The following is a 15,581-nucleotide window of genomic DNA, read 5'->3' on the forward strand; positions in this document are numbered from 1 at the left end:
TCTCCGTAACAGGGTATAATGGGAACTCATGTGAAGAGGCATTTGAGAACAGGAGGAAGAATGGTTTCCTGACTATGGAGATGGGAAGCAAGTTCTGGCAATATGAGTTTTACTCTTGGATTTACTGCTGATTTACTTGAGCAAAAGCTCAAAAGCTTTTAACAACCTATTGTCATCTGTCTGTGCCTCTGTTTATCCTATCTGCAAGGTGAGAAGAATGAAGTAAAGCTGTTTTCTTAGTAAACAAAGTTGAAATTTCTGAATGAAAAGTGATTTTAAAAAAGAGCTACGCATTCTGGTTATCAAGAAAGGAGGCCATCCTTACAAAGGGCTGAAACTGGATGATCATTGTGGTCACTTTCAGCCCAGGCCATTCTATGATTCTATGAACTTTCATACTTTTTCATGTTCATTCAGAAACTGTCCTCTTGGCTTCTACTGTTGCTTTTGTGATCTTAGAGCACATTTTCCCTTAAATTCTTATTTAAATAAGTTTCTCTCTGGTATTGATTGATAACATAACATTGGCAGTTATAGCAGTTTATGTTTGCTTAGAGGTTTCATCAGAAGTGAAAATGAAATAACTTAAATGGGATCATGCTGATTAATCACCCGAGAATCTGACTTTATTTACAGTGTAATGTGTTTCCTTGTATTCCTTTCATTATACTGCAAAAATGTCAGATGCAAGGAGTGGAAGAACTCTGTCTTACTCTCATGGCAACTTTTGTCTGTTCCTTGGATTGTAGCCTCTTTCTGAGACTGTTTTGGACTGCTGGTGAACAAAGGGATCTCTCATCCTATATTGAATTCTCACATTTGATTTCTGGTAAAATAAATTTCCTAAACCCAATGTGTGAGCTAGGAAAAGTTTAAAATTAAATACTCCATTGTAGCTGTGTACATAATAGTGATTACACAGCCAGCAATTTTATTTTCCTTACAGTACCAGTGGAAGTATAACAAATGGAGTACGTAATTATTTATAAACAGAGGAAGATTTTACCGAATGGTTTTTACCAGCATATTTATATAACAGCTCATCCCCAGGTGGATTTTTCATAAAACAATTGTAAAATAAAGAAAATATCACCGGCTTACCTTCAGTGTATAGAATAGCATTAGAAAGAAAATTTCAGGCTCTTCCTCCCCCTACTTCTTTCTGTCTCTGATGGAAACTCACAGTAACAGTCCCTACCATCTGCTACTATATATTTTTCCTGAGTTTTAACATTTTGTTTTTAGAACCTGAAAGATTAGTAAAATGTCAAGTTACCAAGAAAATAATCATGGGCACGACAACTCAAATGTTATCTCAGCTTGTCTGTACAAAAGATGGTTCACAGTAGGGCTGTGCCCTCCCTATGCAGATAAAGCAGGTGAGCAGATATGCAGTTGGTTATCAGCTGGCACATTTTTGAACAGCAGTGCTTGATTTTAGCAGAACATATCTTGATTTTAATTAGAATAACATGGTCAAAAAAAAAACCAACCCACTGGGATCTCTTTTGAAGTTCATTCCGTGGAAAATGCGCTCCAGATCTCCTTTAAAGGTTTGTGTCATTTGTGATAGAAGATCAGTGAGGACTGCAAGCAGGGCTTTCTTGCTGCAACTATTGGCCTAGAGGAAATGCAGCCCCCAGTCACTCAATGTGAGAAGGTGCTAGTTACACCAGTAATGCCAACTCCCAGCCTAGAACTAAGCACTGAATTATATTGTTATGGAAATGTCATGAGGTTTTCCTACCCTGCTCCTAGCCACTAATTGAGAACCTGGAATCATAGCTGTCCTGTTAGCCACGTGGCTACAGCACACTCAGAACTGCAGCAGCAAGCTCCCTCTGAACAGCTTTACTCAAGCATTTCTAGTCTCTCTCTTTCCTTTCTGTTTTTCCATTGACTGGAGATCAGAGTGGGTCTCAAAAGCTGAGAGGTAGTTAGAAAGGTAAGTGATAAGGCCTTCAGCTCATAAATCATTCCAGTGCTTCATAGTTGAAAGGTTCATTCTGCATGGCAGTAAACACTATATGAAGAATTTATTTCTAAATGTAACCTTGACAGAGGCTGCACAGGATAGTCCTCTACAGAGTTTTCTGGCAGGGGGCAGATAGCTTTAAGGAAATATATTTGACATTAACATTTTAGAAGTTCTCTTCAGAGTTGCTCATTTGGGACTTTGCTTTATCCCAAAGCCTGTGTGACTAAACTTTTATCACTGTGAATGGAATGGTGTGGGTTTTTTCTCCTAAACTCCTTGAAAGTTGTATGGTGCAGGAAGATCCAAATATCTGCCTACCTGCTGGGCTGCTGAGGAGCCTACTTCCCTGGCATGCAAACGCCTTCAGAATGATATTTTGGAGGTTTCTAAATGTCTGTTATGTTCTTCCACTGGGGCCCGTTGAACTCAGTTCTAAGGAAAAGAGCTTTGCAACCCATTCATGTCAGCTTGCTGTCAAGCGGTACTCAGAATCTCATGTTCAAAGTTGCATACTGTTAATGTAAGAAGCATGTATCTGTATCATTTACCTCCCATGTTTTTAACTGCACATCTCACCCAAAAGGTAAGATTTGCATTCAGTTGGTTCTTGGCAGCTCAAGGATGGCTTTAATAATATCTCCTGTAGATGTGCTACCTTTCATTAGAATTAGGAGTCTCCCCAATGATCATTGCTGTCAGCCAGTGCAAAAGTCCTTGTTACAGTGTTGGAAGATTTCTCTCCTTACTCCACTTCAGAAGTCGTGAGCTGGTTTTCAGTTTTCTCTATTTTGTGCTCTAGTTTACTCATTCCTTTAGCAAGGCTGGTATTTGCAGGATGTTTTTCAAGCGTTCTTTTCTGCATCTGCACTGCTGTTGTTCCTTGGAGCCTTCCTCACTTCTGCTGCTGGACATGGGAGAGGCGCGCTGATGGAAAAGCATTGTGATACCCTTCCTGTCCAGAGCAGATCTCTAGGAATGGAAGGCAGAAACGTCGTAGCTCATTCAGAAATTTAGTTTTGTGATGAATGTAGACTTAATGAATATGCTTACTCATAGGGCTCTGTTCTGCTGAAATAACAATAATAAAAAAGCTAGGCAAGTGCTAACGATGACTTGGAATTGTTAGCACTCATTCTGTCAGCCTAGTCAGCAAGATTCAGTTCTGCAGACCCTCAGGATGGGGACAAAAAGGACTTTCTCCTCTTGCTACCAACTAGCTCCCTCAAGCACCGGCTTCCCAGAGCCAGGCAGAGCCATAGCCCTATCCGCTTGCTGAGGCCTCAGGCATGGCCTCGCCCTGTGCCTTCCACAGTTGCTGCTGTGGAGGTGAGGGGCTCTTCGATCAGTGATGAACAGGGTCGCAAGAGGATTGGAGAATGACTGCATTCGCTCTCCTGGCTGTGTCCCAGTGGGGATAGGTGGAAAGGCTGAGCACTGCAGGGGGAGAGCAGAGCAGAAACGGTATGTGCTGGGGTGTGTGGTCAGCTCTTGATGGGGATGACCTCTGGGCATGCTGCCTCAGGCTGCTCTTACTGTGGGTGTTGGAGAGTCTCTGTTAATGATGTCTTTTCCTAGGTTTTATCACTGTAATATTGTAGGTAGGATAGTTCAAGGAAACAAGCTTGATATACATTGCAGATAGAGGTTGTAGGTTCATTAGAACTGATGTAAATGAACACTATAAAATGCCTGAAGAAGAACTTGTGTGCTCAGAAGCTTGTCTGAAAAGGTGGGTATCACCTTCATCTGTGAAATGGGGCTGTATTTTAAGAAACTGTAATCTAACTATGCTATAGCTATATCTAGAGCTGGACTTACCTTCTGTGCTAACATTTTGTTGTCTTTGGCTTCTTGGTTCCAAAAAAATTATTGTGGTTAAATTGCTAACAATTTGCTAACAGTGGTGAAGTGCAGGCTGCCCAGAGAAGCTGCAGATGCCTCATCCCAGGAGGTGTTAAAGGCCAGATTGGATGGAGCCCTGGACAGCCTGATCTGGTGGGTGGCAGCCCTGCCCAGGGGTTTGGAACTGGGTGGGCTCTAAGGTCCCTTCTGATCCAAGCCATTCTATAACTAATATAGTGCAAGTGCCATATGAGCCTTATTCTCAAGGTACCAATCTGTTATTGAATTCCAAAAGTGGGATGCCTACTCGACCTTTGTACCTTTGAAAATATTCTGTTTTTTTGTTGGTTTTTTTTTTTTTTTTTTATGTTTTTGTGATTTTTAAACTCTTACCATTTCACAACATGCTCAGAGGTACTTAATTTTGACAGCGGTGTTATTTCTCATCAGTTTATTATAACAGTAGTAGTGCAGTGCGTGCTGCCTTTGAAAACTCATTGCTGATCTTGCATATACAAATTTCCCTTCCTTTCCAAGGCACAAGTACCTATTCCTGGATGTGTGTGTGCTGTAGTGGCCCTGCAGCTGTGCTGTGTGCACTCACAAATCCTGAAAACTCTTGAATGCTCTTTAAAAAGCAGCTATCAAATGCTCACCTGAAAGCAGGAAGAGGAATGTGCACGCTGAGTGTCATTTTAGAGGAGGCTGTTTATTCTTAAGTTTTGTTGTTACTTTCTAGATGTTTTTTGTTGATTTGCATGTTTTTTGTTTTATATCCGGGAGCTGAGTTTTGTAACATTTGGAGAACGGAAATGGTGAACAACAGCAGAGTAGAAGAATTTGGGGAGATAACTCTTTAAAGTAGTCTTTAAATCTTGGGAGTGACAAATCAAGAAGAGCATATTGAAATCAAAGACTGAAGCTGTATCTGATGAGTAACAGCTTTCCCCTTTCTTTCTACATTTATGCTGACAGACAGTATCATAACTGTCTGAGAAATGAGTGAGTCAGAATTTGGGCATAGGATTAAGTTTTTTGATGTGGAATAGGTTTAATTTAGCTTCTTTCTGTCATTCTGGATTTTATTTTTTTTTCCATTACATTTTGGACTGTGAATAAAATGCTATGTATGTACTTGACCTGATCTAGGGAAACGTAACCCTAATAAATGCTGTTCACCCGAGCAGTGGTCTGGGATGCAGGAGATCAGAACTTTGGTCCTGGCTGTGATTACTCAGATCTGATTAAACAGGGAAAGTTTTTCTGTGGTATGTGCCTTTGTTTCCCAATCTATTGATCCAGGGAATAAGACATGATTTAGTAGAGAGTCATGTTTATGAGAGAAATGATGCAGTTTGCATGCTGTCTTTAATCTTTTAATGATAATTGAAATATATAAGGGGCTACTTTTACATGGAGAAAAAAAAATAGGAAGATGTATGCCTTTCAAACTACTTACATTATTACATCTAATTTCTATACCAAGTCTACAGTTATATGTTGGTTTATTTTTCAGGCCTTGCTTGACACTCAGAATCTTTTGAGAACACAGATTACAAATTTTACTTTCAACCTGGGCTTTTCAGGAAAATTTTATCACACAGGTAAGAATGGAAAACTAAAAATACTTTCATTTTGGTGCTGTTCCTTATACTATGATGTTCTTTCTTCCGTGTTTTTCTGGGACATAATTTATGTGATACATCAAATAAATATTTTTCTTCTAAAGTTGTTATGCTGGATTGACCCTTTGTTTGAGCTGTAGCATCTGTGAAACTGATCATGTAGGTAGAGCTTATAAATACATCTGCAGCATTGCGCATAAAGCACATTGCCTGCGCTGGGAAATAGATGGAGTTCTTCCTTGCCTTTTATTAAAATTCAGTTCCTTTTGACCTGTTGTTGTGATAAATTGCACTAATCAAATGAAATGTTCTGTTGACTTCACTGAGCAATCTGTTGAGTAATCAAAGTTCATCTGTTTGGTTAGTTTGATCTCTACTGTAGCAATACATTTTATCCATTGAAATAATGTAATACTTAAACCACTGTAGCTATGTGAGGAAGTAATAGTTAAGGTATTAATTAGGACTTGGTATAGAAGAAGCAGGCGGTCTCTGCTGACAAACAGAAAAAGGCACTGTTGAAAACTAGGGCAACATCAGAGACTGAAGGAGGGTCAAAAGACAATACAAGGCCATGTCATAGTTGAAGGATTTTAACATGAAAATAGAAAAGGTAACAGGAAAAAAAGAAGAAAAAAGAAAAAAAAAAAAAAAGGATTTATTCATAAACGGAGATGCAAAGAACTTGAGTAGGCTTGACTGCTGTGCATGTTGAATAGAAGATGGAAGTGCATAACTCTTCTTGTGCTTAGTTGTGTACATTGGTCAGAATTACTTGCCATGTTAAAAGGAAGTCTGTTATTTGGAGCTGAAAATTGAACAGAGGCACTGTCCCTCCCCAAATTTCTTTTGGGCTTAGCAGAGATCAGCTAGACTTGCAAGGACTTCTGTCTTCCAGGTGTAACCTGCACAATTCAATGAGACTAATAGTGCCTTAACTTCCTTACATTCAGTGGATCACTTTCCACATCCATTCCCGCCCTTTCCTCTTCCCTTCTCTTGGTTAGATTGGCCTGGCAGAAACATCCTGGCTGCCAAGCCTATCACCTGCCAGTGTCTCAGCAGGCAACAAGTATTTTCAAGACTATTTGTTTTGTTTCAGTTGACAGCATGGATACTTTGAATGGAGCATGCATGTGGGTTTCCTTGATTTGGTTGACTGAGATTTGGCAAAGATATTACGAGTTTGTAGTACAAACTGACCTAGTTACCAGCTGTAAGCTCAATGAGATGAGCCTATCTTTGTTACAGCCCATCTCTTCCTGAAGAAAGATTTTATTCCTGATGTGGCTATTTTACGGCCTTTAACCACTCCTGTTACTTACCTTAGTAGCAGGTGAACATGACATAGAGCCAATTAGGCTCACGTGGAGTAAAAAAATCTAATGATACTACAGGTATCAAAACATTATATATGTCTGCCTCCTTTATTATTTTAGTGCCTTCTGAGGTAAAGAGAAACCAGCAACAATGAAGGAATGTCAGACAAAGTTTGTTGGAGGAAAAAGGAGAAAGTTGATAGGGTTAGTGAGAGTAAGGCCTTACCGATGGAGAAAACAGAGGCTGAAAGTCTGGAAAAGAGTTAGATTTACAAAATACTGAGAGAAAAGGGATTTGTAAATTGTGTTGATTTTTTGGAAGGAGTAAGAATAAGTGGCCTAGCAGCTGGCAGGAGCACAGTGAAGATTGTTAAGCTGTAGTTTTTCAAAGTTTGGCTCTTGCAGTCTTTATAAAGTAACCCATTAAGGAATTATTTAAATGTGACAGTCTTTGACAGGACTAGCCTATGAATAGAAGTGCACTGGGACTAGACTTAAGTATCTGGGCTCAGGGGTTCAGGAGCTTCTGTCCTGATCTGTCAGCTCATTAGACCCTGGTATTTCCCAGTCCTGAAATGCTGTCAGAGACACAGGCTAAGTCTCTGCTAGGAAATTATTTAGAGCTGAAGAGCAGATGTTGCTCAAGGCAATGGTCATTGCTGTTGAGTTAAGGGAACAATCTCTGAAGTGCTCTTAGTCCAGGCCAGCCCCACAGTCCTGTGTGTACCTCAGCAGGAAGCAAGGGAAGGACCTGTTCCCAGCAAGTTGCTGGAATGCAGCTGCTTTGCTTGCTGACTGGAATTTATGAGCATCAAATTGGCTAGCTGGCTCAGGCCTGTCACCACCTTACTTACTAATGTAGCTGTAGCATGAGAGGTGCAGGAGAGCAACACAGTTACATGCTGTTGCCCAGGCAATTCCTATTAATCAGCATAGTGATTAGAAATTGCTGCAGGGTCTGTTCCAGGGCACTGCATCATTAGGAACAGATGAGGAGAGCACCTGAAAAGGAAGATTCAGGGACTGAATAACTCAGTGAGCTGCAGCAACCTTTTGAGTACATTTGAAGATGCAGGTTTCTGGGAACCTCTCAACAGGTTGTAAATGTAATGGTGAGAATTAGAAGGAAGATTGTGTTATGATTTATGTTATGCAAAATGTTTTCAAAAGGCTGCTGGAAAAAATATTTTCACATACCATAGGTAATAAATGTAATTTGGATAAGGAATACTTATGAAGAGTTGCAATATTTTCATTTATCCTAAACACTCTTGTATGCAATTTCTCAACTTCTGTCCCTTAACTTCTGATGTTATTGATACAGCACATGAATATGAGGACAGTACTGGTACTGTATATTCAGAATGCTGTGAAAATGGATCACCTAATCTTTTACCTGGCTATGGATACTCCAGGGAGAGGAATATTTGTACTTGGAAACATTTAAAATCCTTAGTACTTTGAAAAGTCAATTTTTGTTTTTCTCATTTCCATCTTATATCTTCCAACACTTGTAAGATCATAATGTATAACTTCAAGGATTTTTATTTCTTTTTTTTTTTTTTTTCAGGTACTGAGGAGGAAGATGAAGGTGATGATTTGCTGTTGAGATCTGTGGATGAGTTTTGGTGGTTTCCCCATATGTGGAGTCACATGCAGCCTCATCTCTTTCACAATGAGTCGTCACTGGTGGAGCAGATGATCCTCAACAAAAAATTTGCCTTAGTTAGTAATATTTTTGCTTTTTATATTGAATTTATGTTTTCAGAAAACCATTATTTCTGTTTTTTAGGAAAATCAGTGCTGGCAGGAGCTGGAGAATTCTTAACATATCTATGAACTGGCTCTGTCCATGTTCTAACTACCTGAGTGCACAGGGTATCAGCCATTCCCACCGTGCCCTGACTAATGCACTTCAAGAGAAGCAGGACAGAATACGTAACATTTGGAAACAGTCTAGTATGTTTTAGCAACGAAGCTGTGTAAACAACTAACAGATGTCTGGAAGACAAAAGCAGAGCATGGCACAATGCCTGTGCTTGAGATCTGCTGTCATAAATGCTTTTCAGCTGTTTTCACTGGTCTCTTGGAAAACTTCAATGGAAATTTCACTACTTAGGTGTGTGTTTAGCATAGATAATAGGGTTTGAGGGCTAATAGCGGTGGGAGGCTGTTGACTGGTTGAATGTAAAGACATAAAGAAGTGTGATGTCAGAATACCTCCAAAAACACAACTTGTTTGTTAAAACATTTCTATTCTCCCAATGGCCTAATTTTACTTTTCCCTGCTCAAAACACAATGGCTGCTATTTAGCTGGTAGGTAATTATTTTGTTCTTGTGAAGAATTGATGGCTTTGAAATACTGGTGCAAAAATCAGTATGCTGGTGGCCGTGTGTCAGTGAATGGAAGTGAAAGGCATAGACATATCAAGCAATTAAAACTTGTGTTTGAAAATGTTGCTTTAAGAGATGTGTGTGCTTTCTCCCTACAAAAAACTTTATCAAGTCTACTGCAATTTGTAGTTACACTGAGTACAGGCCAGCTTGGTTTTACTGTTTCCTTTAGGTGCTCTTAATGTTTAGAGAAATTTTATATTAAATTTTTTTCATGTCTGAAGCTTGGCATAGTAGCCTGCTACTTGTTTCTTTTGCTTAAAGTATATTGAGTTTAATAACAAAGATCAGTATTCTCCTTATTTGAAAGAGACTGAACATGCTGATGCTTTATCAAACTAAATGTGCATAGTATGTGTGAAATACTCAACTTGGGAATTAGTGACTGAAATCAATGAGATACTAATACATCAAATATGGTAGGTTTCATGATCAGAATAAAAGATATTGGTTACTCATTTATTTCTGCATATTGTAAAACTTGAAAAAGAAATCTTAAAATCCAGACATTTATTTAGAGCTAAATGAGGAACACTGAAACATTAGAGAATACAATTTCTTACATGTTCTGTAAAGATTATTCTTTCTGATGTTTATGCATGCTTAAATGAAGTAGAAAAGATTAAGATAAAAGGAAGAGGAATTGAAATATCTGTGATGGAATTAAATAGTGTAAAGCTGCGTAACAGATCATGTCACCACTCCTTTATCTCCTAAGCACTAAAAACCAAGGCCAGATCTTACTCTTTCCTACCATGGCACACTATGCATAATACACTCTAGCTGCAGAGCCTCAGATTATATGCGCCGTGGGTGTGGTATAATCAGTGTAGTGGTGCCTTGGTCTTACAGAGGAGCACTGAGACCTTATCAGAATTCCAAAAGCTATGCCAACCTCATGGTGATAAAATATTACTTCCCATTTTGTGTTCCTAGCATGCCATGAATGGCCATAGGGAATTAATAATTACAACTGTACTTTGAATATTAAAAGATCAGGGTTCTCCAATGAGATTAAACCATATCTGTATGTGAAACACACTATTATACTGTAAAAAACAATAGCTTTCTTCCCATGCATATATAACATTTTTTTTCTTGTTTTTTCTGTTCTTCTGGAGCAGAAACAAATGCTGTTCTTTGTGAATTACCTTAGTTTTGAGCTGTTAGTAAAGCTATCAAATCTTACTTAGATACATATAATATTGAATCTTGACTATTTAAGCTTAGCACAAATAATAAACATTAAGAATGCATAGGTGCGTCTTCATTTGTGTGTGAAGATACAAACACTTATGGGTAAAAAAAATTGTGCTTTTCACCCTCTATGCACCTAACAGTATATGTGACTCAAGGACAGTTTACCCATTTAGGTTGAGGAACATCTAAGGAAAAGGATATCTGAAATGAAAGCTACAGTAAAATTCAAGAGATTCACTGTTCTGGAAAGCAAAGCACGCGTAAATAAGAGAAAGATCTCTTACAGCATTTGGAAGGAAGGGGTGTGTTTGGATTTCAGTGGCAAACACACGCAGCACTATTGATTTTTACTATGTGACTGGAAACACAGAGGATCCAGTAGATGCGATGTAAAGAAATATCATAGCTTCTGTGTAAAATTTTTGGGTATTTTAAATTACCGTATCTGTTTCTACCTGGTTATTTTGACAGCAGTGAAGCATGCAACATTTTTTATATATTACATTTATTGCTGTAATGTGGTCTTCCATGTAGTGAGTTGTTTATGTGCCGCTTGGTTTATGTACCAAATATTTGTGAATATGTGATTGTGGAAACAAATGAAGCTGTGCAGATTCGGAACTTCAGGTAGCGCAGGAACTCTTCAGTATAGGCAGAAGAAGAATATCACTTTCAGGATTTTTTTCATTGCTATGTTGTGTGGGGTCTGTTCAGCATCCTCATAGTGTGTCATGAGCTCTTCCTACAGAAGATACAGAAGATGCTTCCTGCTCAGGCTTTTCTTTCTTGTCAGAAACACTACTTTCATGTCTACCTAATCTCCTGTCGCTTTAAATCCCTTATGTAAAAACTGGGATGATTCCCATGTTTTTCAGCACAACACTTTTTAAACTATGTACCCCGTTTTTCTTGTCTTTCTCTCCTGTCCAACCAGTACATCAGCTTTCGTGCAGTAGCTCTCCAGAAAAGATGAAGGAAGATTATTTTTCTAAGGTCATGAGCCCATTTTTCTTTGAGATAAGACTTAAGAGTTTTTTGTATTCTTTAGTAATTGTTTTATTCAGTGGAAGGAGCCCAAGTATCACCTACCTCTTATCTTTTCACATGAAGAGTAAATGGAAAATATGGTGAAGATGATGGTACGAATTATAGATATATATGTATCTATAAAATACAACTCTTAAACAATTCAAAGGTTTTGTTTGCAAAGGCAGTTTTTAAAAATATTGCAATAGAACATTGTATGGATAAGCAGAAATATGTGCTTGTGTGCTCTTCTTTTGAAAGAAAATAGAAAAAGTGTCAAAATTCATTAGAGTACATTGGAAACCAGAAGCTGGAAAGAAAATACACTGAATCTCAAGAGAAAGTAATACTTGCAAGGTCAGTTAAATGAAAGAAGTCTGCAAAAATGACAGATAGACTACAAAAGGTGTTATTCTAGAATATCTGCTTATTATCTTCAGTTTTACACATCGCAGTTTTTATTTAGATGACACTAAAGTGGTTGTTTTTTGAATATGATTTTATGCTGCTAGCAGACTAGAGGGGAAATAGGATGATCTTTTGTGAAATTCAACTAAGTACTTGTGTAGGGACATACAGTGGAAAACATGGTTTTTTTTAATTGTAAGTGCCAAATGCCATTTTGTTGTGTTTGTGCCAGTACTTTTCTCTCTCAATACTTAGTTTGCGAGCAAATTCCTTTAAGAACTTGAAAGAGTGCAGAAGTGTTTAATGCACTGATTATAGAAATCAGCATAGAATGTTTTTATATCACTCTTGTCTCAATACTTGTAAAAATACTTATTCAAGTCTTAAGTTCAAAATTCTGTGTTTCGTCTTCACCATGCTGCCTTCCATCACTGTTAGATACCAAAACATATTGTAATGTCATAATGATTGTATATTTCAGACCTATTCTCAGTCTCTCACAAAGGATTAGTGAAATACCAAAATACTGTTTCTAAATTTTTTTGAAACCAGTTGTTCTGTTGTGTTTTAGGAACATGGTATTCCAACTGATATGGGCTATGCAGTGGCTCCTCACCATTCTGGAGTATATCCAGTGCATGTTCAACTTTATGATGCCTGGAAAAAGGTCTGGAATATCAGAGTTACTAGCACAGAAGAATACCCACATCTGAAGCCTGCAAGGTATAGACGAGGCTTCATCCACAAAAATATAATGGTGAGTTGTATTTCTGATCGTATTACCACCACACCTAAAATCATACAGTGGTTTGGGTTGGAAGGGACCCCTAAGATCATCTAGTTTCAAAACCCCCTGATGAAAGCAGGGACACCTCCACTAGACCAGGTTATTCAAAGCTCTGTGCAGCTTGGTGTTGAATGCCTTCACCCAAGTGGGTGGGGACATCCTCAACCTCTCTGGGCAACCTGTTCCAGAGTCTCATCACCTTCGCAGTAAATAATTTCTTTCCAATATCTAGTCTAAATTTACTCTCTTCCAGTTTATAGTCATTTCACCTCATCTTGTTGCTACATGCCCTTATGAAAAGTCCCTTGTCAACTTTCCTGTAGGCTCCCATTCAAGTACTGGATGGCCACTGTAAGTTCTCCCCAGCACCTTCTCTTCTCCAGGATGAAAAGCCCAGCTCTCTCAGCCTGTCCCCGCAGGGAAGGTGCTCCAGTCCTCTGATCATCTTTGTGGCCCTCCTCTGGACCCACTCCAATGGCTTGATGTCCCTCGTGTGTTAGGGGCCCCTGATCTGGTCACAGTATTCCAGGTGGGGTCTCACAATAGCAGAGCACGGGCAGAATCATAGAATCATAGAATTACCCAGGTTGGAAAAGACCTTAAAGATCATCAAGTCCAACTGCAGCCTAACCAGTATCCTGACTCTAAAAACCCTCCGCTAAATCATATCCCCTCCCTCGACCTGCAGGTCATGCTTCTCTTGATGCAACCCAGGATACAGTTGCCCTGCAGGGGCACACTGCTGGCTTATATTGAGTCTTTCATCAATGGAAACCCCCAAATCCATCTGCTCTCACACAACCTCTGCCCAGCGTATATTTGTGCTTGGGATTGCCCTGACCCAGGTGCAAGACCTTTGCACTTGCATTTTACAAATTCTTTCTTCCCAAGTGGAAAAAGCATACCCTGGAAGTTCACACTGTAAGAAATGCATGTTGTTTTGTGTAAGTAGCAAGTTATGCTTGACAGTATCTTGTTAATTAAAATTGGTCTTTTGCTGATGATGTTACTGCTAAAGAAGGTGGTCTCCAGGAACCCTGCTGTTAACAGTTAACAGGTCGTTAACTGTTTTGTTTCTGCTGTTAAATACTGATTCAGAGGTCTCAAGCAAGTAGTCAACTTTGCATGTTTTAACAGAATGAGATAGATTTTTAGCAGGTTTTAAATTTACACACCACCATTAACTGCAGAAGAATTTTGCCAGTTTATTCCATCTGAGAATTGGATCTTTATGCATGAATATTTTTTCTTCCATTTGAACTATACACAGTTGACCTTATTTTGCATTTTGTCACACAGAAATGCGAATTGTGCTTTGCACTGTTACTTTAACCCCCAGCTAGGCTTTGGGCCCAGGTGGTCAGTCTGGATGCAGGGCACCTACAAGGTGAAGGAATGGAAGCCTCTCCCTCAGGCTATGAAACTGCACAATTGACACAGCTACAAATCAAATCACACAAGTTTTGTGTATTACATAATTCACAGTGTAGTTTACTGACAGCAGTGTTTGCCTAAAGCGTTGTGAATACCAACATGGAAGGCATTATGCTAATATCTTTGGGTCACTGAGACACAAACTCTTTCCAATTCAGATAACATCATCATCTGCAGACTGTTTAAAAACAACTTGCAGAAATACTTGATGATATGTGCTTGAGTAGCTTTCTTTTGGAGCATTTAGGAAACTGGTAAGCAGGAAAGATACTTGTGTGTGTACCATGCTATACCTCTGGATACAGCCACAGTTCGGGAAGGTCTTGTGCCTTAGCCTGAGACTGTTGCTGAGCTTCTCACTTAATTCTGATACTGTCCTCCAGTTACCATGGATACCACTTTTCTAAGTGGAATAATAATATGTCAAAGTTTTAATGTTCTGTTCTATTTTGGTCTATTTTGAATTATAGACGAAATGATCTGCAGATATCCAGGAAGAAACTGACACCATACAGATTTAAGCTAAAGTTTATTCTCCTTAAAGCTTTAATGGTGCGTGGGGGGGAAAAAAGTGTTTGTGGTTATGCTCAGAGGGCGTAGAGCACTTGAGTAGGACTGATTGACTGAGAATCTCCAGAAATCTCTTTCATAAATTTTTGTTAAAGCATAGCATTTGGAGATACACACTGACATGCATTTAGCACAAAGAAAAAGGACATTGGGCCCATTTGCTGAGAACGGTTGTGTAAAACCACCTGTTTAGGAGTCTCAAACTTTCAGTTCTCCAGGGCAAACACATTAATAGTTTACATGTGCGGACTTATAGTGATAAATATATACAGTAATAAATCTGTTGTGTAAGACTTGCCAGAGCATTTCCTGTCCAATACATCTTCATTCTCTGTCTCTGTGAAGAATTGGTCTGATATTTCATCAGTGGAATCCAAAGTTTTTTAAAAAGTGTATGCAATTTTGGAACAAGAACGTTAATTCCATACATTTTATGACAACACAGAATTTACAAACCATAATCACAGCGCCCTGCATAATATCAAAGGATGCTGAGAAATGTAAATGCAAAAGAAAGAATATCTACAAAATTGCACATTTTAGAAGTTTTAACTATTATTTACTAACTGTTCTAAATTGGACTAAAATATTTGGCGGTAGTCTCAGTTTAAGAATTATACATGACCATCAATCTTCAACTGTTGAATTTCCATAAAAAAAATAGATGTAATTGAAATTATTTTCTGAGGTTGAGAGAAAATATTTTGAGATTCTGCTGGGAAGTGCACTTATTAGGTTTGCTTATTCAAAAGATATGTTCTTTGCATGTCTTTAAAAATACACGCTTTTGTTTCTGCTATTTTTAGTTGGTCTTATAAAACCAGCTCAGCTGAGTGAAAAGAAACTATTTCTTATAATATGAATAAAATCTATAAAACAAAGAAAGAAAGAAAGAAAGAAAGAAAGAAAAAATCAGTAAGATTCATCACATCAGCATGGAATTACTATTGTTGGTGATACCTGAGCAAAAGAAAATGATTTCAAATTGTAATCTAAA

At 38.5% G+C, this 15,581-nt stretch overlaps 1 protein-coding gene across 6 annotated transcripts in view; it reads left to right on the forward strand.

Moving 5' to 3' along the window:
* Positions 1 to 15,581, forward strand: part of LOC140251467 (bifunctional heparan sulfate N-deacetylase/N-sulfotransferase 3) — a 125,891-nt gene that overhangs the window by 77,138 nt on the left and 33,172 nt on the right. For all 6 annotated transcript variants that reach the window (XM_072335280.1, XM_072335276.1, XM_072335281.1 and 3 more), the window contains exons 3-5: positions 5,337 to 5,424; positions 8,335 to 8,489; positions 12,365 to 12,550. In XM_072335280.1, coding sequence (XP_072191381.1) covers positions 5,337 to 5,424; positions 8,335 to 8,489; positions 12,365 to 12,550 — 429 coding nt within the window. The remainder of the gene's footprint in view (positions 1 to 5,336; positions 5,425 to 8,334; positions 8,490 to 12,364; positions 12,551 to 15,581) is intronic.

The sequence above is a fragment of the Excalfactoria chinensis genome, chromosome 4, assembly GCF_039878825.1.
Source record: "Excalfactoria chinensis isolate bCotChi1 chromosome 4, bCotChi1.hap2, whole genome shotgun sequence".
NCBI lineage: Eukaryota > Metazoa > Chordata > Aves > Galliformes > Phasianidae > Excalfactoria > Excalfactoria chinensis.